The sequence below is a fragment of the Phoenix dactylifera genome, unplaced genomic scaffold, assembly GCF_009389715.1.
Source record: "Phoenix dactylifera cultivar Barhee BC4 unplaced genomic scaffold, palm_55x_up_171113_PBpolish2nd_filt_p 001280F, whole genome shotgun sequence".
In the NCBI taxonomy this organism is placed as follows: Eukaryota; Viridiplantae; Streptophyta; class Magnoliopsida; order Arecales; family Arecaceae; genus Phoenix; species Phoenix dactylifera.
Window position 1 is genome coordinate 95,907 of NW_024068613.1, and position 21,493 is coordinate 117,399.

The following is a 21,493-nucleotide window of genomic DNA, read 5'->3' on the forward strand; positions in this document are numbered from 1 at the left end:
ACATGTTATGCAATAAAAACCATAATAATAATATGCAATATATAGACATTATCAACAATATATATTGCATGAGATTTTAACGATACCAGAAATAAATTATAATCAACGGCACAAATTGATCACCAAATATGGTAATTTTATAAAAAGAAAATTAATCTGTTATACTCATGGAAATTTCTAAATTATATAATATGTTAGTTTTGATCTGCTTTCAGTTTATTGGAGTTCAGATTAAGAATTTAGTGATCCAAATCCAACCCATAGTCAAAATTGGGTCATATTTTTCAATCCAAACCTAATCTAAATAACTTTGGTTTAGATTGAACCAGATTCATTTTAAATCAATTCCAGATTGAAAGTGAGTCAATCCAATCCACTTATAGTCCTAGAGAAGGTGGTGAGGTGAAGCCGGCTTGCTGACAGTTTGCTTGGACCAAGTTGCCCCAATTCCAGCAAGTCCGTTTATTCTGCGCAACATTTTAACCACAAAATTTTGATCTCCACGGTCCTGAAGCAGATCAAAGAAAAAGAAAAAATAACGGATAACAAATTCTTTAAGAATAGTCTTGTAGAATTCTGAAACTAATGATATCTAAAGGTTTTTCACTCAGGAACACCTGAAAGGGTCATATACAGGTATCAATACCAAGGTGCTGATAAATGTGCACAACTAAAACATTAGCTACTTGCAATTATTAGATAGAATTGGTCATTTTCAAGTTTCTCCATCTACTACCATTAATAACCCATTGAAATATCACCTAAACAGCACAATTTTCATATATCCTTGTTACCTTGTATACAGGTTGTGAATTGATCAAAATTACTCATCTTGAAGTGTGAGATTATACAGCTGTAGGCGATAAGCATTATCTCAGTAACAGCACGAATCCTAAAGAAACCATCTGAAGTACAAAAAGTTAACTCGTATTAGCAAGAAGGATTAGTGTGCCAATGGGACATATGATTTCAATTATTTACAATGTGCTCTTAGACTTCAAAGAAGTAGACCCAAGTGAATCAAATCAAAATTGTCCAATACTTGATTCCATGATTAAATAGCAATTTCATAAGCAAATCGAACCCTTCTGAGAGAAGAGAAAGGAGAAAATAATTTAAACATTGATCCATTAAAGGAAAGCTAAAAAAGGACAGTTCTAGGTGTCATGAAGTCCAGGGAACATTAAACAACCATTTTCTTACATGAATTTTACATAGTATAATAACTGTTTTCAGCTATGGCATTCTAGGAAATCAATAAACATATCTTACAAAGTAAAGCAGAAAGATAACACCATGCAGATACCAGCTCACGAAAGCTTTTCTTGCGGTTCTGAAGCCATCCAAATCAGGTCCCTTTCAGGAAGCGCACACAGTTTTCCCCAGCTAACAAGGATCGCAAAGTCCTTTTTAGCAGATTGGTTGGTTTTCAGTGGTCATTCTTGAAATCTGGTGGACATACCATGCACCAGAGAGAATCAAATACCAGACTGGTAATAAAAATAATCACCACCAGAAAAAGTTTTCCATCTGACAGACTTCTCAAGCAACCTATTTTATTTCTTCCAAAAACACTTCACTCCATCCAATCCAAAGCAGAAAGGAATTGTAAAATATGGATCACGGCAAGGGACTCTAGATTTACCTGTGGCTACTAGTTAGCAAACTGAAGCTTCCTCTCCTACCAAGGCCTTGAGCAAGAAGGTGCCTCTAGTATCTGAGTCTCCTGCAGGTTGAAGTATATCAACCAAATCACTACAGAAGATATTTCAACCATCAGTTTAAGATTTGATATAAAAATGAGAAAAACAGAAATTGAAGATAAGGTAATTAATAGCTTATTTACATGAAAATATTGCTGGAAGCTCCACTCTGCTCCCGACCTATAGCCGGTTGACTGCTGACCAGCCTGAACCTGTGACACGTAATTTGCTCCATATGGGATGACGGGATGAAATGGACTAATACGCTCAAGAAAAAATGAATGTATAGATTAGAAATTCCTACCCTATCTTGAAAAAATTGAAAATGTGGGTGACTTCCAATCTGCCTGCTTACTTGCAAAGGATCATGAATTCCATGATTTTCATTTCCCACATCCCTATTGTCATTGGCACTAAAACTAACCATGTCGCAATTTGTCGTAGCTTCAAGAGAAAGAGTCTCAGGTTGTGTATCTTCACATGTGCTATCATCTGAAAGAAGTTTCTGTATTGCCTCGTTGACTACCTTCGCTGCAAATTCATGTTTTTCATCTAACATCATTCCTATTTCAGCCAGTTTAAGGCAACGATTGCGAAATATTTCATGACATTCCATTGTCCCATCAACGACAACCTGATTAGGAAAGCAATTCAAAGAATGCATCTGCTTAAAGTCTTTTCTCCAACGCTGAAGAATATAGTTAGAAGAAAGTTCAGCCACACCTCGAAAGTGAAGCACAGACAATGCATGCCTACAAAGTATACCTCTGAACTGGAAAGAGCAGCAAATACATGCAATCTCCAACTCATTTTCATCATAACGAACTTCATATCTCTTCTGCTCCATGGTTTTACCATCTTTTGCTCTTACATGTTCTTGTACTTCAAAGATAGATATCCGACCATCAACCTTTATCAGTGAAGAAACACAATATACTAAAGCCTTGATCTCCTCCTGGAATTTTTTAAACATGTCTATTGTGTAGACTTTACATAGCTGTTGTTCCATGTAAATCTGCGTTATCAATTGAGTGTTTTGATGTTGTGATTCAAGATCTGCCTGAACTTCTTTTTCATGTTTACTTTGCATGATTACCTCATACTCACTAAGAAATTGTTGCAGGGAAGTCTTGCAATCAATATACTCTTGAAAGAAGGAGTTCATGCTCTCACCACGTAAGGTGACAGACATTCCTGCCCAAAATGTGTCTTTCACAAAAACTGGAGCCCAGCAATGTCGATCTTCATACAGCAACTTGATCCACTCATTATCACCAAGTCCATACTTCTCAACCATTTTTCTCCAGTCTTCTTCAAACTCATTAGCTGTCAAAGAATTATATACTACTTTCTTAAAAGTCTTCTTAATTTCTTTGTATTGCACACATCCTTGCAAGTTTTCTGGATGCCTTTTCAGTATATGCCACATGCATTGCCGGTGACGAGCTCTTGGAAATACTTTGGCAACTGCTTGCTGTATGGCTCTATTTCTGTCAGTGATTATGGCAGTTGGAGTTTGTCCGAGCATGCAAGATAGCCAAGTCTTAAATAGCCAAGTATATGTCTCACTGGTTTCATCGGAAAGCAAAGCACAACCAAGCAACACCAACTGGCCATGATGATTTACACCAACAATTGAAACAAGAGGCAAATCAAATTTACTTATCAGAAAGGTAGAATCAAATAAAACAACATCACCAAAATACCGATACGCTATTCTTGACCTGCCATCGGCCCAAAACACATTCTTTAAACAACCTTCCTCATCCAGATAGATCGAGTGGAAGAAGCAAGAATTCTTGGTTTGCATAACAACAAAGAACTGACGGAGAGCTTCACCATCTCCTTCCACAAGTCTCAACTTGCATTTGTTATCTCCAGCTCCTTGCTTCCGTGATTTTGTAGATCCATGTTCTTGGCACAACTTGTCTGAAAGCATCCTGTCTCCATCAATATCTCCAAGATATTGTTTCCTCTTCTTGGATGGATGGGAGTGAGCTGTTCCTGGAGTAAGGGGATGGTTGTGATCATTAATAGCTTTCTTAACATGAAGCAATCCATCTTTATGGCATACCAGTCCAAACCTCGCGTTGCAGTTTGTTTTAGGTGCCACTTTCTCAGATTTATAGTTCACTTTACCATCTCTGTTGCACGAGAGCATGAGATACCTACATCGTCCATCTTTGTAGTACATTGAGTGTAGTATTTTAATGCCAAATCCAGTACGACAAGCATATTGGTCATAAAATCTGAAGGCTTCTTCGGGAGATTTGAAAGTCATCCCCACACGTGGAGTGCTGTCATCACCTAAAATTGTTTCTTGAGCAATCTCCTGCTCTTTTTCAGCAACAGACTCGGGCTGATTTCCAGCTGCAAACTCGTGCTCATTCTCTGTTATAGGCTCCTGCTCTTCTTCAGCGGCAGGCTCCAGCACATTTTTATCGAGGGGCTCCTGCCCTCTTTTCGCAACAGGCTCTGGCCCTTCTCCGACAATGCAATCCTTCCCTTTTTCATTAATGAAGTTTTGTCCGCCTCTAACAATGGGCTCTTGCACTTTCTCAGCATTAGGCTTCCACCCTTCTCTGGCAATGGATGATCCACTTACACAAACCGGCACATTTTCAGCATGAGGCTGCTGCCCTCTTTTGGCAACAGGCCCCGGCCCTTCTCCGACAATGGATTCCTGAATTTTTTCATTAATGAAGTTTTGTCCTCCTCTAACAATGGGCTCGTGCACTTTTTCAGCATGAGGCTCCCACTCTTCTCCAGCAATGGATGATCCACTTACAGGAACTAAATCCAAATTATGATCCAATGGCTCTCCCATGGAAGAACCATCCAGAGTCTCCTGCAAACTGAAATAAAGCAGCACTTGGTTCTGCTCCAATAACACACCGACAAAATCAAAATGAAGTTTACACCTCACGTATATAATTTAACGGCATGCACCAGTGACCACGACAACGTTAGCAGAACTAGAAGGGAATTTAGAAGAAGAAATTTTAATCAAAAAGTCGAAACAGCAGACAGTCAAGCCCATTAATTTTCTGTTCCCCAAATTCTGCAAATCAGTTGCCCGCGAACCTAAACTTAATCTAAAATAACTATTAGAAACGTTTTACACAAAATCATTAGGAAATAGAGTAAAATTAAGAGAATTTTAAAAGGGAAAAACGAGATAATTAAAAAAAAATGTAATTTTGACAGAAAAAAAAAAACTCGAGCTTTTTCTTCACTTCTTAACTTGCAATGATTAGATGAAACAACCGCTGACAAACTCTATCCAATATAGTCATCGAACATCCCAACATAATACGGTGAGCAAATGAGGAAAATAAACAGATTAAAAGAGAAAAAGGGAAGAGTAAAAAAAAGAAGAAACTTTTAGCAAAAATTCAACTTTTTGATGCTACAGCTCGAGAACCGTAAAAAGAAATAGAAAATCGATAAATTCTTACTAATTGAGAAAAATAACCACTTCAGATCAGATATCAAAGAAATGGGATATTATCATCTCCATTCGATGCCGAATCCAGATCGCAAGCGCATGGACTGTCTAGGCAGGATGAGCCGAAACCCTAAAACCCTATATAACGCGAAAAAATCACGAAAAATAACAAAAAAAAACAAGAAAAAAAAGAAGAAAAAAAGCGCAGGGTATCGAGAGCGAAAGAGAGAGAGAACCTGATGGTCGGATCGTAACGGTTGGCGATTCGGGCGTTGACGGCGGGAGACGGCACTGAGCGGAAGGAGAAAAGGGGGTTTTGGGGTAAAAAAGAGAGAGGACTGACTTCCAGAGTACGGTCGGATTTCGGACCGCTTTGCTTTCAATGGTCTGCTACGCCGCCTGACATCGGGCAAGGTAGTCTGCTATGGTGCTCCCCCTCCATTCCGTACGCCAAAATCCTAATCATCCATTACAAAATGGATGGCCACGATGGTATCAATTACAATTTTGGATGGAGATATATGCACGGCGAGCACCCCGCCGGCGGCCATATCCATCCCCTGCCGGATTTCGACGAAGTTGGACGACATGGTCATGGGTGGACCTCCTCCGACCAAGCCGGTATAACATTATAACGGCACCATCCTCGCTCGCGCCCCTCGAATTCCCCCATACTGCGATCGTTCTAAAGTTAAAGTAGCAGCATAGCAAGCCCCTAGAAATAAACATCTCTATCTATACCATCTCAATTATATCTGGTATATACTTCTACATGCCATTGATATATATCATACTTTCTACTCCTATGCGACTAGGATTAAGTCGACTAGGATATAGATATATCTTTATGTATCATTTAGGGCTCACACTCAGGTTTGCATACAAGGGTGGCTCCTTGTTTCTCTTCTCTTTCCCCTTATAAAAAGACAAATGCATAGCACACGCTAGGTATTGGTATATATCTTGAAGATTGTAGTGATAGGAGCTACCTGCGTTGACTTCTTAGATTATAGCTCGGTGCTTATATATAGCTGGTACAATTTTTGTATTACAGGGTTTTGTAGGTAGCTGTCATATTATCCATCTCAAAGATGAACGACTCTCTTTCATCACTGCAATATGCATATATCATACAAATAGTACCTCATCATATTTCAGAAATGAATGAGAACCAGCTACCTGTAAGATGGATAACGTGGTGACTATCCAATATCCATAATGGTACAGGACTCTACGATACAAAAGTCACACCACTAAATATTCGAACATATATTTTTCCCATAATTTTTGCCTTCCATGTTTGTTGCCTCCCGATTTTCCAAAGCCTGGTATTTCTAACTCCTCTGCATCTTGCTCTTTTTTCACTCCAAGTGGTTTCCACCTCCCATGCATGAATTTTAAAAAATTCTTCTTCCCCGTCCCATCTCTCTCTTCATTTCACTCTCTCCTTTTTTTTTGGATAAGTATATTTTTCTTCCAATAATTTTCTTCTAATAGAGCAGTTTAATAGAAATAGCAAAGAATAAGTATATTGCTCCCTCTAATAATTTCGTTTGAATAGAGTAGTTTAATAAAAATAACAAAGAAAACAACAAGTAACATGGATGTTTTTTCCAGCAAAGTTTTAATTTAAATAAGAAAGATGATTATTTATTAACAATTGATGTGGAGTATGGAATCCATATAGTTTGATTAAATAATTTCTTTTATCAAATAAAAAAACTCAACTACTCATTTCCCTTGAAAAGGATCTTACACTTATGCTAAGAGAGATCAACTCCCCTTTTCTTTTCTCTCTTTCTATGGAAGGTACATTCATAGCACATACTCATTTCTAATATATATCTTATAATTATAATAGCAAAAACTTTCTATATATAGATTTTTATGATTTTAGTTGAGTTCTCTTATATAGCTAACCTCTTATCATACAGTTTTCCCTAATCTTTCAATTCCCATGCATTTACCTATTCTTTTTTCTTTCCTATCATCTCTCTCTCTCCCCCCTGTTCATCTCTTTTTATGAAATATCATATTTCTCTCTCCAATAGTTCTCTTCTAGTAGGGTTATAATTACAAGAGAAAAGGAAAAAACAATTCCTATGTTCCTTCTCATCAAAATTTTAATTTAAATAGAAAAAACAATAACAATTAACAATATATGTGGAGCATAGACTCCATATAATTTGATCAAATAAATTTTTCTTATCAAATTAAAAAAAAAAAAAAAATCTCAGCCTAGAAGGGCTTGCACTTGTAGTGAGAGGAGAGAGAAGATTGGCACGCTAAGAGAGAGCAACTCCCCATATCTCTTCTCTCCCTTACTAAGAAAAATATATGGGCTCGTTTGGTTCGCGGGAAAAGAAGGGGGGAAAGTGTGGTCAACGGGAAAGTAATGAGATGCTCTTGTTTGGTTGGAGTTTTCAAAGGAGAGAGAAGGGAAAGTTATATTCCCATGGGAATGTGATTCCCATATTTCATGGGAAAGTCTTTCCCATGAGAAACATGGGAAAGTTACTTTCCCATGAGGCGGGAATCACTCCATTTTTACTTTTTCCCCAAAAAGTCCTTTCAGCATTAAAGAAGCATTAAAGAGGCATTAAAAACTTAATTTTTATTAAGGGCATAATAGGAATTATATATAACTTTCCCTAGGAAAGTGGATGGCCAACCAAACATAAGCACCTTCGAAATTTGTCACTTTCCCATGGTCAACCAAACATGCCAAAAGTACTTTCCTAGGCATCCTCTTCCTAGGAATTGTTTCCCAGGAATCATATTCCTAGAAAGGAAAATGCTTCCGCGAACCAAACGAGCCCTATATGTGCTAAGTACTAGTATATTTATGCATGTATATATATGAGCCTTTAAGGCCAACTTTAAATATGAGAGCTTTTGAGGCCAACTTCAAAACCTGAAGCCGACTCCATTTTAAAATAACACCAAAAAATTTTCTGCTCCTATGCATTCCCAACATGCCAATTTCTTTGGACCCCATGATAGCATGGGAGATTTATAATCATGAAACTTCGACTCCTCTTCTTGCCCATGCTTCACTAATAAAAAAACAGACATGCATCACACATGCTAGTTTATATAATAAAAATGATTTTATGACTAGCTACATAAGATAGTTTGCTCTAACAATCTTGAGCCTCTATGAACCGTAGAAGCAGGAAAGAAATATATTTAACCTTAATGTTTTTCATCTTTTACATGGTGTATTCAAGACCTTGAAAATAAACAATATTGTATAAAATCCAATAGGAAAAAATATGCAGGTCTTAACTCTCTCTCTCTCTAAAGTCTAGAAACTTCCAGTTTCTATTTTTCTTTAATATTGAACTTATAAAATAGAAAATTATATAATATATCTTGATAAAACTAAATATGTATTTATCATCTTATACATGATCAAACTCTCTTATTAGAGGGGGGTCTCTTTATGTGGATCACACGTGTTGAACTCTCATTTTTACTATTATTTTAGAAAAACTATTCATATCTAAACTTTGTAAATTCTATTTGAGTATCCTTATGTAACTTGATTTATTTTATCTTATTCTTAATCTTCATTTTTCAAACAATTTCCTCTAACTTTCAATTTTCGAACCAAAGCTCAACCTTTCAATTCCCATGTATCTTACTTTTTATTTACTCCATATAGTCCTCGCTTCCTATACCAAACTCTTCAACTTTATTCTTCCCCTCCCCCCTTTCTCTCTCCCTCTATTTTATTCTCTCTTTCTCTCTTTTTTTCTAGAAAACAATTTTGATGGATGTATCCCTTTATTGGGGACAAAGACATATTAGTCCCTTTTATTATAAAAAGTGCAAGTAAGTTAGTTATTTTTAATATTTGATAGTTTTATGCCCTTGATCAACCATTTTTGTTTCTTTGGAACTCTTATCTATTAACTCTAAGCTTCTCTTGGTTTCAATCATGATTTTCTTTTTTCTCTTTTCCTACCTTGACCAACAAAGCATAAACATTATTTTGGAGACCTTGATCTCTTTAATATCAGTAATGATTATGACAATTACCGAGCATCAAACATAAATAGCATATGTTATACCATTGATTCTATGCCAATAACTTAATCAATTTTAGAAACCTAAGGGGTAGAAAATGCAACTAGTGGACAAAGAGGCTTTGCTCTATCCTAACTCTTCTTCTATCATAATCTAAACAATTGAAAATCTAGATATTGTCCTTTATCATTTTCTTTATTCAAGCATGCATGATAGGAAAGTAGAGGGAAGGAGCATATTTTAAATTGATTTGATAGCGAGTGGTGAATTTATGAGGGAGGATTAAATCTTTTTGATGATCTTGCAAAGGCATTGTTAAAGAGAACTAAGAAAAAATTTATAATCTTTTCACTCCTCTCCTTACCTAGGATTAGCCAGCAAAAAAATAAAATTTACATGCATTATAAGTGTTACTGTAGATAATTAAAATGGTTTTAAAACTAGTTATATAAGACAATTTGATTTAAGAGCCTCAAGCCTCAATATGGATCCCACAAATATGAAAAAAGAAACTCAACATCAATGTCCCCTTATCTTTTACATAGCATATTAACATTTTGAACAAATATTATGTGTATGTGATCGAATGAGAGAAAGGTTTGAGGATATAAACTCCCTCTTAAGTTTAGAAATTTCCATCTTCCATTTTTCTTAAACATCAATACTATCAAACAAAAATATATTTTATCGACAAACATAAAAGATATACTTATCATCTTATACATCAGAAGATCATTTTATTACAGGTGGGAGGTCTCTAACATAGATGTACATTGTATATGCTGGACTCCTATTTTAATATAATGAAAAAAAATTTGAAACCAATTTTACATATCCAACCTCCAAAACATGTAAGCATATTTTCAATATAAAAAGAATAAGTATTTTCTATTTTTTAAATTTATTTTTTTAAAGTTCAATCTGCCTACCTTTCTCACTATTTCTTCTCTAAGGCAAATTTTTATATAAAATCAATTTTGATAATGATAAGACATATCTTAAATTTATTTATATGATAATACATATATAGATAGGGTGATTTAAGAAATTAACAAGCTTATGATTGTCGATGTCTATTTTTGTTGATATTTATCCTTTTTTCCTTATAGAAGAGGTGGGAGGATTTTATATCTATTAAAATTGTTCAAATACTCAATTAAAGCGTATCATTTATAATTAGTTTTGTTTATTGTATAAAATCACTAAGGCTATGTTGATGTTGCAAATAGGAATCAATAATGGTTCTCACATGTCAAGGATATCTATTCCTACAAATCCAAAAAATAACTAATTCTTAATCACGCATGATAGAAGTCCATGAAATCTCAAAAGACTAAAGTAAATCTTGCAGTATACAATATAATGATTAACATTCATATATTAATATTTTATGATATTAATGTTGATAACTACTAATTTACTAATATATCTATTAGTGTATGATGGGCATGCTTCGAGAATGATTTTATGCAAGCAACCTCAAAGCTTGAAACTAGGTCTCCCAAATAATATCAAAACTTATGCACCTTCCAACTTAAGAAAAGGAAAAAATATATATGATACTCTCTATTCTCTCTTATGCAAGCGCATATGCAAGCACATGGCATTTTTTAGCACCATTATGTCTAGAAAATATGTTTTTAATATTTTGATTTCTTTCCATACATGATCTTTTCTTCAAGCACTAGACATTAGAGAAATTAAAATTTTAAACTTTCCTTCTACAATTAGAATAGTATATATCAAAAACACTTTCTAACTAAAATTAATTCTTTACAATTAGACAGACAATGGAATATGTTTGCATACGTCGATGAGAAAAATGATTCTTACTTATTCTTCCCAATCCTATAGAATCATTGATATCCACTATTTGCATGTATGTCGTATATTTTGAACTCTAGCATATGTAGTAAAAAGGTTTCGAGGATGGCCACATGTGGATAGTCTTCAGCTCTGAAGCCTCATCATGGGCCTCCTATATACACACAATGTGTATACACAATTATATACACACACACTTGATTTTTTCGGTACATATATTTATTTGATTTCAAAGTCTTTATATATTTTTCCATGTGTTCTGCACTTTACAGAGAAAGTAACATGCATGCAATCAAGTGAGGAAGAATATCGAGGTCTAGATTCTCTCTAGATTTTATAAATTTTTATCTTTTATTTTTTAAATTCTACATCTAAAAAATTAAAAACTAACATATTGCATCCGAAAAGAAAAGGAATATATATATATATATATATATATATATATATATATATATATATATATCATTTTATACATGACCAAACTTTCTTCTTGGAGGTGGGGGTTCCTTACATATATATGTACGTATTGGACTAACTTTACATAAAATGGGAAAGCATTGGAGGCTCGCTTAACATGACCAAATTCAAAATTTGAAGCCATGGTTTCAACATTTTTTTCCTAAAAATTCATGCACACCTCTTGCTCCGAGAACTCATATCTTAATACTCCATATTTTCCCTACTCTGCTAGTCACTAGTCTCAATATGATCTTCATCTTTTCATTTTCTCGACTCTATTACTATCATACATGTCAAGAATCTATATATTTATAATTGGATTATAAAAATTCAAAGGTTTGCTATAGCAAGACTTCTGCAATCCAATCATACTTATTTGATTTCTTTTAGCAATTTAGTCTGATGCAAAACCTCTCGGAGTATTGATGAAGGTCCAATTTCATCAATGTCCATACAATCCTCGAGAGCTAATGTTCAAAATATATTTCTATGGATATTTATCTTTTTTCAGTTAAGGTGGGGATTGCTATATCTAATAGAACTATTCTATTTTTTTCCTCCTCAAGTTTGGCTGTCAAAATACAAATCATGAATCCGTTTCCTATTCCTAGGGGATATTCATTCTTGAAAACCATCAGGAATGACTAATTGTTGTATTTGGATAAGTCCAAGTAATATCAAGGAAATTAAGCAAACCTTCCAGAACATACTATAATACATTAGTATTAACAACTACTAATATATAATGTGAACCGTTTTGAGGCTAACCGAGGATGGTCTTAAGCCTAAAGCCTCACCTTGGCCCTCCAAAATCAGAAATATAATACATTCAATTTTAATATATTTCTTCGTATCACAAATAAATATTTTTTCAGATGGTATTAACCCTTACCACTTGGCCAAAGGATAGGGTTTCTAGTTAGATTTAGCCCTCGAGGATGGGATGGTTATAGGCTACAAAAAAGAGTAGGGACTAGCCTCTTATAATCTCTCTCTATATATACTTATGTATTTTTTGTGCATCTTGTGCCTTAAAAAATCTATGCATGATCAAGTGGAAAAGAATACACTGGTCTAATCTCTCTAGGTTCTATTTTTTTTTTCCCTCTCACATCATATTTAAACAAATAAAAAATAATATATCTTTAAAATAGAAAAAATACTTACTATTTTGTACTATATCCGACTCTCTTCTTACATGCTGCACTCTTGATTTACTCATATATAATGAGAAAAGATGGACGTTGGCTTCACATCCCCATCTTCCAAAATCTAATGAGATTGTTTAGCATTTTCCATTATATTTTTCTTTTCTATGTGCACCCCGTTTCTAGAAACCACCTTTGCAGTACCTTATTTATGTATATTTTTTTCAGCTGGCTAGTTTTTAGTATTGTCACATGTTCAAACCAGTCTACAACCTCAGGTTGGTTACACCCTAATAGTTATCGATCCCTCACATACGTCAAACATATTCAAGTTTATTGGATGTATTCGTACTCATCAGATATCAGCTACCGTTCTAGCAAAAAAAAAAATATATGATCGAGTCTGCTGTTAAGAACCAAAGGTGATGTTCGAGTGAATCCAGAGCCAGCACATATGTGAGGCTTGTCTCGAGAATGGATTATATTCATTTTGAAAGAGATTTGGCTATAATAATTGAGTGGATCAGAGCCAACATAGGGCTAGCAATAGATATTCACTACTGCGAGACATCCACAGGTTGATGATAGATTGTAATTCCTTTCCAACTACTCATGTATATCGAGACTACTGAGTGAGTCATCCCATTTGTTGCCCAATACTTTGGTGATATCCTCCGAAAGAGCTACAAGACTATCACATCCCCTCTACGTTTTTTTTTTCTAATATTTTTGAATGGCTATGGAGAGAGAGAGAGAGAAAGAGGAGAGAGAGAGAGAGGAGACCTCTGAAACATACTTTCTGTATCCAAACCCGCATATGCACTTGTACTAGCTACACTAAAGCGCTACGTATGTATGTCTAGTGGTAGAGATCACGATCACATTCATTCGACGTTCTAGTACAGTAGAAAGACTTTTTTTAGGCGAATTAGCTTCCGAGGTCGAGCAGTCTCAATTTCACTACTGGATTTGCGAATGAATGCTGGGCTGGGCCACCTCGAATGGCGTGAGCCGCATTTTAGCGGGCCGGGTTGCAGGGTACCAAGAGTCCGTTAATTCTAGGGTTACCCACTTACCACCTGAAAGCCTCCTAAAACCTGGAAAAAAAAAATCTCAACCCTCCAAGCTACCTCTAAGCTCTTCCAACCGTCCGATCCTCCCCAACACCGCCATCTTTTAAGAACCGTTATGCCGCTTGTCAAGGGAAAAAACCCTCAGCTTTCCCCATCGTCTCTTCCCCTTTTCCTTCTAGGGGTTTTGCCTCGCACCGGAGAAGAACGGCGGTCGATTTCGTCCCCTACATTCCCCAAAAATGGCGACCCAGATGAGCAAAAAGCGAAAGGTTTTCCTTCTCCCATCCAATCCCCCTCTTTCTTCCAATTTTTTTCCTCTACTTTTTTGGTCCCAAGTCACCGGTTTCCGTCGATCTTTCCCTTCCTTTTAGTTCGTCGCGGATGGTGTCTTCTTTGCGGAGTTGAACGAGGTCTTGACGAGGGAGCTTGCCGAGGATGGGTACTCCGGCGTTGAGGTTAGGGTTACGCCGATGCGGACCGAGATCATCATCCGGGCGACGCGGACCCAGAACGTTCTCGGTGATTCTCTCGAGATTTGGGGCTTTTTGATCGGACATTAGGGTTTTCTGGTGTGTTGATTGGTTTTTGTTGGTTGGTTCAGGTGAGAAGGGGAGGAGGATTAGGGAGCTGACGTCGGTGGTGCAGAAAAGATTCAACTTTCCGGAGAACAGCGTCGAGCTGTACGCCGAGAAGGTGAACAACAGGGGGCTCTGTGCCATCGCTCAGGCCGAGTCGCTCCGCTACAAGCTTCTTGGAGGCCTTGCAGTTCGGAGGTTTGGATTATCTATCCAGTGTGCAAATAAAAATCGGTTCTTTTTATACCCGTGCAATAAAATGTCTAGTACTTGGTTTTCTTTTTCTCGGATTTATTTTTGAAGTATTGCTGGGATGGGTCATCTTTACAGCAAATTGGTTCTTCGTACCATTTGTGGTGCTCTTCCGTGCATTCTATCTTTTGGGCAGTCATTAAACACGTATTGTTCTCTTGATTTATGTATTGAATGGAGATTTTATTGAAGCCACTGTTAGATTCTATACTGTTGAATTGGAAGAAGATTACTTTCATCTTCATTTTTCATTTCTTTTTTTTTTGGCTTGACTTGCAGTTCTTGTCATCCGTGTTTTCATGTATTTCTTTTCGGTCGTGCAATGTAATCTTGTGTCTTGATATTATTCTGGTACCAAATACGTTTTGTTTGCTTGTGAAAAATAATGCATACAAGTCTTTTTGATATGTATGTGAGTCGATCTCTATCATGTGGCTTTTGCTAAGTGCGATACTGTAAACTCGTCTTAGATAAGTGCTTGTGGGTTAAAAGTTAATTTCAGCCGCATAATTTCGATTTTGAAATCAACCATGTTCCTTTAAGTTCTGTCCCTATTTTTTTACTCGGCGTGCGATCCAAAGATTTGTAAAAGTTTGCAAGTTTGATTTCTTTTTTATTTTTGAAAATATACTGATTGTGCGAAAGTTTTGAGTCGTTTTGGGCTTGGAGACCCAGCAGTTGATTCAGATTTGTACAAGGTGCTTTCTTTTGTGAATCTGCTCTACACTATTTATGAGAAACTAGACTTGCAAAGCTGACCTCCGAGGTTATGTCTGGGATCATAATTGGTATCACATTTTGTTTCGTATTTGGCAAGTTCATGGTAGTCAATCTATAACCTTTTTTTAATTTTACAATGAAAAATCTGATTTCTTTTCTTTATTTTTGTAATTTCGAGATGGCTACTGATTTGTTTGTCAGTAACGGTTGGTTGCTCCATGTCAGGTCTGGTTAGTCATCATATAAACTGACCTTTCCTTGTATTGTGTGTGTCATTATTTATATTTTGCATGGCCATTACTTTCGCTTACTGGACCATTGTTAATTTTCTTTATTTCGTATTTACTTGTAAAGTACTATTTTTGGTGTAGTAGTACACTTTGGGTTGTTGTCGGAGACCTTTGTCATCTATAAAGCAATTAGGTTACTCAATACCAACTTTGTGTCGGAAGATGACAATATTAACACCGCCATGTATGCAAATAGAGTTTTGAAAGCTTTCATGACATTAGTCTTTTCTGGCAACATGTTTATCCATCTTCCTCAAGGTTATTTCTTAAACATTTCACTGAGTTTCTTTTTTCATTCTGTACTTTTTTTTTGTATTTTTATTATTTATGCCATTGCCGATTCTTATGGGTTGCATTATAGATTTTAGCCACTCAGCTTAGTGGTGATGTTCTTGAATTGTTACTCGTTTTTGTGGTATATTGTTGTTTCTCAAGTATTATATTCCTCTATGAAAACTTACATATGATTTTCTTTTAAATTTTTTTTGTAGATAGCTTTGCTTACTTGGATTTGTGATGTCCTTTTTGTTAAACTTATATTACAGCTTAATTATTAAATTAGTCCCTAAGGTCTGGCCTCAAACTTATTTGAGTCCCTAACTTTTTAAAAGTTGCAATGTTACCTCTGACGTTATAAAAATGTTTCAGTTGAGCCATTACTATTATTTCGACATTGCTAACTCAAAGGACCTACACAGGTGGCATATATTTTATGACGTGGCAAGAAGACACCAATTACAAGGCCAAGATGTGGAGAAATTATTGGGTAGATTAGTTCTACCAACTTGGACTGTAGACCATCCAATCACAGTTTACCACATCACCAATTTGGAATAAAAAATTTCCTTCCACTCTTAGCCTATCCAGAGTTAACTCTAGTTTACTTTTACTTGGCAGCTGGAAAAAAAGAAATGAGAACCCTAAACCTAAATGTCCCCTCTCCTCGCCATCCTCTCCCATATCTTCGTCTCGTCGGCCTCCTCCTTCCTTGGAGCCAACCCCATCACCTGTCGTTGGCCTCTGGTTCCCCCCCTCTGCGCCCTCTTCCACACCTCAGTCCTGTTGGCCTCCTCCAAGCCAACCCCACCACCAGCCGTCAAGAGAATTTTTAGGGTTTTGGGAGTGGTGCAAAGGGACTCCAATGCACAGGAGAGGATCCTGGTGCATCTTTTCTCTCTTCTTGATTTTGCTTTGAATTGATGCTTTTTTCATGTCTTCAATCCGTTGTTGGTAGCATCTTCTCATATTGATGGTTTCTGTGAGGTTTTAGGGATTCATAAAGATGGAGATTTCTTTTTCTTTTGCTGGCTATGATGACTAAAAGGCCGGGCTTACGTTTGCCCTAAAATATTCTTTATTTTAGTTGGTAGTAGAATGATGCGGCTTGTCATAAGGTACTTAGCTGAGCCAGCTTGTGGTATTTTCAAAACTGCCAAATTTCTGAACTTGAAGATGTTTTCTGGTTTTGAATTTAAAAGCAAATGGCAATGTGATTTCAAGAACTGATTTTGATTTTAATCATCAACGAGGGAGGCGGTAGCTAGTGGAATGATCTTCTAATGAATTTTAGCATTTAGCTTATAAGTTGATAAGGCTTTATGAGAGTTTAACATATCATGTACATTAATCCTATGTATGTGCATTATTGGTTGTAGGTGGTGGAGAGTGGATACTAAAATGGGATACCTGGACACTTGACTAAGCCAATATATAATTTGGCTGAAGTAGGAGCTGATATATGGATGGCATGAGGCTAAAGTTGAAATATTGTCATCAAGATGAAGGTTGGATTGTCATAGAGATGAGGAACCTTGACGAGGAGCCTAACCATGGTCACTAGTTATATATAAAAATAATATATATATATATATATATATATATATATAAACAAAAGTTATTTTTTCCCAGGGTGTGGGCCACAGAGGGGTGGTTGGTTGGTTTAGACTCCCAAGCTTAAACTCCTACAAGCCAAATGCAGCAGTAGAAGTTGATACAGATTCTTTTCCCTCGTACCATTTTTGCTATATTCGTTCAGCAGCATCTAGACTTTGTTTAAGATGTTTCATGTTTGACTGCGAAGACTTGAAGATTGTTGATTTAATAAAAGGCATATTAATTTTTTGAGTTCATGTCTTGTGATTCTTTCTTTGTTAAACTTCAAGACGAAGATGCTGTTGCTGGTAGAGAAAACATTAATATATACTATAATCTTGGATACGATATCGGATTTTGCTATGTATGGGGTGTTTGATATAATTATGTTGCATCCTTTCATAATACAACTTTTCTACCTTCTCTAGGACGAGCCAAAGGTTGATGGTGGGTGGTAAGGTTGGCTTCGAGGATGGAGGAGGCTGGCGAGATGGAGTTGGGGAGAGAGGACTATGGCGGGGCTTAGCCAAAGGTCGATGGCAGGTGGTGGGGTTGGCTCCGAAGAGGGAGGATGCTGATGAGATGAAGTTGTGGGAGAGGACGACGGCGAGGGCCGAGCCAGAGGTTGACAGCAGTCAGTGGGGTTGGCTCCAAGGAGGGAGGAGGCCAGTGAGGAGATGGAGGGGAGAGGGGACGATTAGGTTTAGGGTTCTTTTTTTTCTTCCTTTTTTTGGTCCTTCTTTTCAGCCGAAAAAAAGTAATCAAAGTTAACTCTGGATGGGCTGAGAGTGGAAGAAAATTTTTTTATTCCGAATTGATGATGTGGCAAGCTTTGATTGGATGGTCTATAGTCCAGGTTGGCAGAACTGTTCCACCCCATAATTTCTCCAAGATGTGACATAGAGAGAGAGAATTGGGAGGGAAAAATTGCCACATCAGCGGCTTGCTGGGACCTTAAAAACCCCAAATTCCCTAGGCTTCCGCCCAACAAGCTGTTAATAAGGCAATTTTTCTTTCCCCATTGTCTCTCTTTACCACATCTTGGCCATGTAATTGACATCTTCTTGCCACATCATAAAATACATGCCACCTGTGTAGTTCCATTTGAGTTAGCAACGTCGAAGTGACGGTAATGGCTCAATTAAAATGTTTTTATAACGTCAGGGATGACATTGCAACTTTTGAAAAGTTGGGGACTCAGATAAGTTTGAGGCCAAACATCAGGGACTAATTTAGTAATTAAGCCCTTATATTATTGTCATATAACATCTCTACCTCTGTTTTTGATGCTACATTCACCCTGCAGTCTTGTATGATTGGCTTAGTTTGGAGACAGGCAATGTAGATAATTTAGATGTTTCTGATGCAATTATTGTGTCTATTTTTTGTATTAGCTCCAATAACAGAAATTCCTAGATGGCTAATTATCATGGCTACTATTCTATCTTTTGATCTTACTAAATGAGCTAATTATTATTCTTCATATAGATGTCCTTAAGGCCTTGAACTTCTTTATCTGACTTAATTTTTTTTATTTTGTTTTGGCAAGTGAGTAGGCTGAGATCTTTAAGAATCTTAGTGCTATCCATTTGAGCACTTCTATTCTCCTTGTCCTCCTGAACAAAATGCTTTGGAGGCTTTGCTGAAGTGCATATTAGAGAACTATGGAGTTTGTCAGGCTTCTTGTATTTTCCTTGTGTGCTTGAAGTTTGGAATAAGCTCCAACATTTTTGACCTCCTTTTAATTCATTGTTCTGCTGATTGATAAGTTCTGATTTTTTTTTTTGAATTTGGTATTTCTGATCATCTCTAAACATAGTTCATCTTCTCTGTGAATTCTTTGTTCAGATACCATATTTTGTTTCTATAATCTGCCTTAACCTTTTATCCCCCAATGCTCATTTAAAATTTCTGTCATATAATATCTGAGAAGTGGAGCTTCCTTTTATCCAACTTAAAATTTAAGAGTTGGAGAGAATCTCCATGAGCTTGATTTTAGCATCGATTGCAGGGTTTATTACCTTTTTCCCTCATTTTTGATTGCATATGACTTCTAGTTGTAAAATTTGCATGTGAAATAATCTAGTAGTGAGTGTTTCGTAACGGGTTTAAGTGCCAATTAATTGTTTTTCCTCTCCAACGTTATTGGGCATCATCTTCTCTTATAACTTTTCCACAGCATATAATGTTCCTTAATGTTCCAGAGCTAGGTTAGATCTATGGTTTTATGCTGTCTCAATTTCCTTGGTCATATTTTCATCAAAATGTTGGATGACTAGTCTATTTGTCGTCTTCTTCTGTGATGGTTATTTCTTGTCACCATCTATGATATAAGAGAAATCAAATAAGCCTTTGACATTTTTCTAAAAAAAAGTGAACTCTTTAATTCATTATAATAGATGCATGACCCACCTCAATTCTAAGTAGTAATGTTTATCCTTGCTTGTGGAGCTGCTTTGCTGGTCCAGTCATCCTTTTCTTGGATTTTCTTGTGATTTGAAATTCACTACTAGTCTGACTTGCCTATGATCTCTCTTTCAGGGCCTGTTATGGTGTCTTGAGGTTTGTCATGGAGAGTGGTGCCAAAGGTTGTGAGGTATTTTGTATCCCTTGCAAATGCTTCACTTTTATATGAAAATTTGTAGATTTGAATTCCATGCTTTTTGCAGGTAATTGTTAGCGGGAAGCTAAGGGCACAACGTGCTAAATCCATGAAGTTTAAGGATGGTTACATGATTTCTTCTGGTCAGCCGGTCAATGAGTATATCGACTCAGCAGTGAGGCATGTTCTTCTTAGACAGGTTAGCTTCTCACTTGCTGCCTTGCATTGATCATTTTATCCTCCAGATTTGCATCTGCTCATTATTCAGTAATATGTGTGGGGTCATTACCAAATTACCATTGGTACATACTGACATAGCTTCAAACCAATGAGGGTGACACCCAATATCTGTATCTTGGTGTTGGACTTTAAGATGGTTGTTTTGCCCATGTACTTCCATGTTGGATGCTAGACCTTAATGTCACTTATAATATCTTACATCTATTTGGGCTGTTAAAAAATACCGGATTTCTGTTATACGCATGTTATCCTTTTTGTATTGTATTTGGTTTTTACGTAATGAACTAAGAATTCCTTTCTCTCTTTCCTTTTCTTTCAAGACTACCTTATGGAGTTCAAAATTTGAGTACAGGTATTCATTCTGATCCAACATATTGCTTGCGGTCCACTGCATGTGTTGCCTGTCTGCGCTGTTGTGGCTCATAATAATGCCACTTCGGATGATCCTGTAGATTGTCTTTTGTTTCTTGCATAGCTCTGTCATTTGTCTGCTTCAGAATCCCAGTATGCTCATCAAGATAGACACTAACTGTTCTTGCTTTCCTTGTCAGGGTGTTCTCGGGATCAAGGTCAAGATCATGCTGGATTGGGATCCAAAGGGGAAGCAGGGACCTGCAACACCTCTGCCAGATTTGGTTACCATTCACACGCCAAAGGATGAGGAGGAGTGCATCAGGCCACCACTAATGGTGGCCCCGGAGTTGGAGGTTCCAGTTGCAGTCTGATCCTTGCTTGGCCCCTTTTGTTCATTTGGCTGGGGGGTTGTTCTTGTCCACTTGTTGAGTTGATGCTCTTGAGAAGAGTTTTCAGAATCTTTTTTGGGTAGTTTTTCTAGTTTCCTTTGAAAGTATCATAGAGCATGTTATTAACTAAGAGCTTGTTTTGGGACAACAATTTTTCAATCTACTCTATGCTAGTTGTCACCGATGAATCTCATTGTGTTGTCATTTTTTGAAGTTCAACTCTATTCATGGTCGATTCTATTTGGTTTTAAACCATCAGAAAATAGTTTCAGGGCTAGTTTGGCATTGATGTTACTTTCATGTTTTTTGTTTCTCCACAGATTAGTTAAATATGACATGGAGATTGATCAGCATTTGTTTAGACTTCTGTTCTTTTTGTTTATTATCATTCTTTCTGGAAAACAGAAAGTTCTATAGGTTTTGAAGAATTTCAAAAGAACATAGCGTTCTGTAGAGTTTGTCCATGTAACCGAGAGTATCCCATCACCTTTGAGATGGAGAGTGGTGAGCTT

At 36.5% G+C, this 21,493-nt stretch overlaps 2 protein-coding genes and 1 non-coding gene across 8 annotated transcripts; 2 read left to right on the forward strand and 1 right to left on the reverse strand.

Annotated features, from left to right (window-relative positions):
- Positions 1 to 1,016: 1,016 nt before the first annotated feature.
- LOC120108335 (protein FAR1-RELATED SEQUENCE 6-like) lies at positions 1,017 to 5,855 on the reverse strand. Of its 6 annotated transcripts, none has more exons than XM_039121924.1 (6): positions 5,388 to 5,855; positions 5,162 to 5,289; positions 2,008 to 4,558; positions 1,847 to 1,915; positions 1,646 to 1,726; positions 1,017 to 1,449 (listed from the first exon to the last, which is right to left on the reverse strand). In XM_039121924.1, the coding sequence occupies exons 3-5, from the start codon at positions 4,528 to 4,530 to the stop codon at positions 1,682 to 1,684; spliced, it is 2,637 nt and encodes an 878-aa protein (XP_038977852.1). In that variant the 5' UTR covers positions 4,531 to 4,558; positions 5,162 to 5,289; positions 5,388 to 5,855; the 3' UTR covers positions 1,017 to 1,449; positions 1,646 to 1,681. The 6 variants fall into 6 exon arrangements, 5 of the variants coding, with proteins under 5 accessions (XP_038977852.1, XP_038977851.1, XP_038977854.1 ...); XM_039121923.1 differs by having other exon boundaries at positions 2,008 to 4,581; XM_039121926.1 differs by lacking the exon at positions 5,162 to 5,289 and having other exon boundaries at positions 2,008 to 4,551.
- Positions 5,856 to 13,802: 7,947 nt separating this feature from the next.
- On the forward strand, positions 13,803 to 21,258 carry LOC103704894 (40S ribosomal protein S3-3-like). The gene is made up of 6 exons (XM_039121927.1): positions 13,803 to 13,956; positions 14,059 to 14,206; positions 14,289 to 14,460; positions 19,938 to 19,992; positions 20,066 to 20,197; positions 20,790 to 21,258. Exons 1-6 carry the CDS (start codon positions 13,927 to 13,929, stop codon positions 20,961 to 20,963), a joined length of 711 nt encoding a protein of 236 aa, XP_038977855.1. The 5' UTR covers positions 13,803 to 13,926; the 3' UTR covers positions 20,964 to 21,258.
- LOC120108336 lies at positions 16,830 to 16,935 on the forward strand. Its single transcript, XR_005509725.1, has one exon. It is a non-coding gene; the product is annotated as a small nucleolar RNA snoR113 (small nucleolar RNA).
- Positions 21,259 to 21,493: the final 235 nt, after the last annotated feature.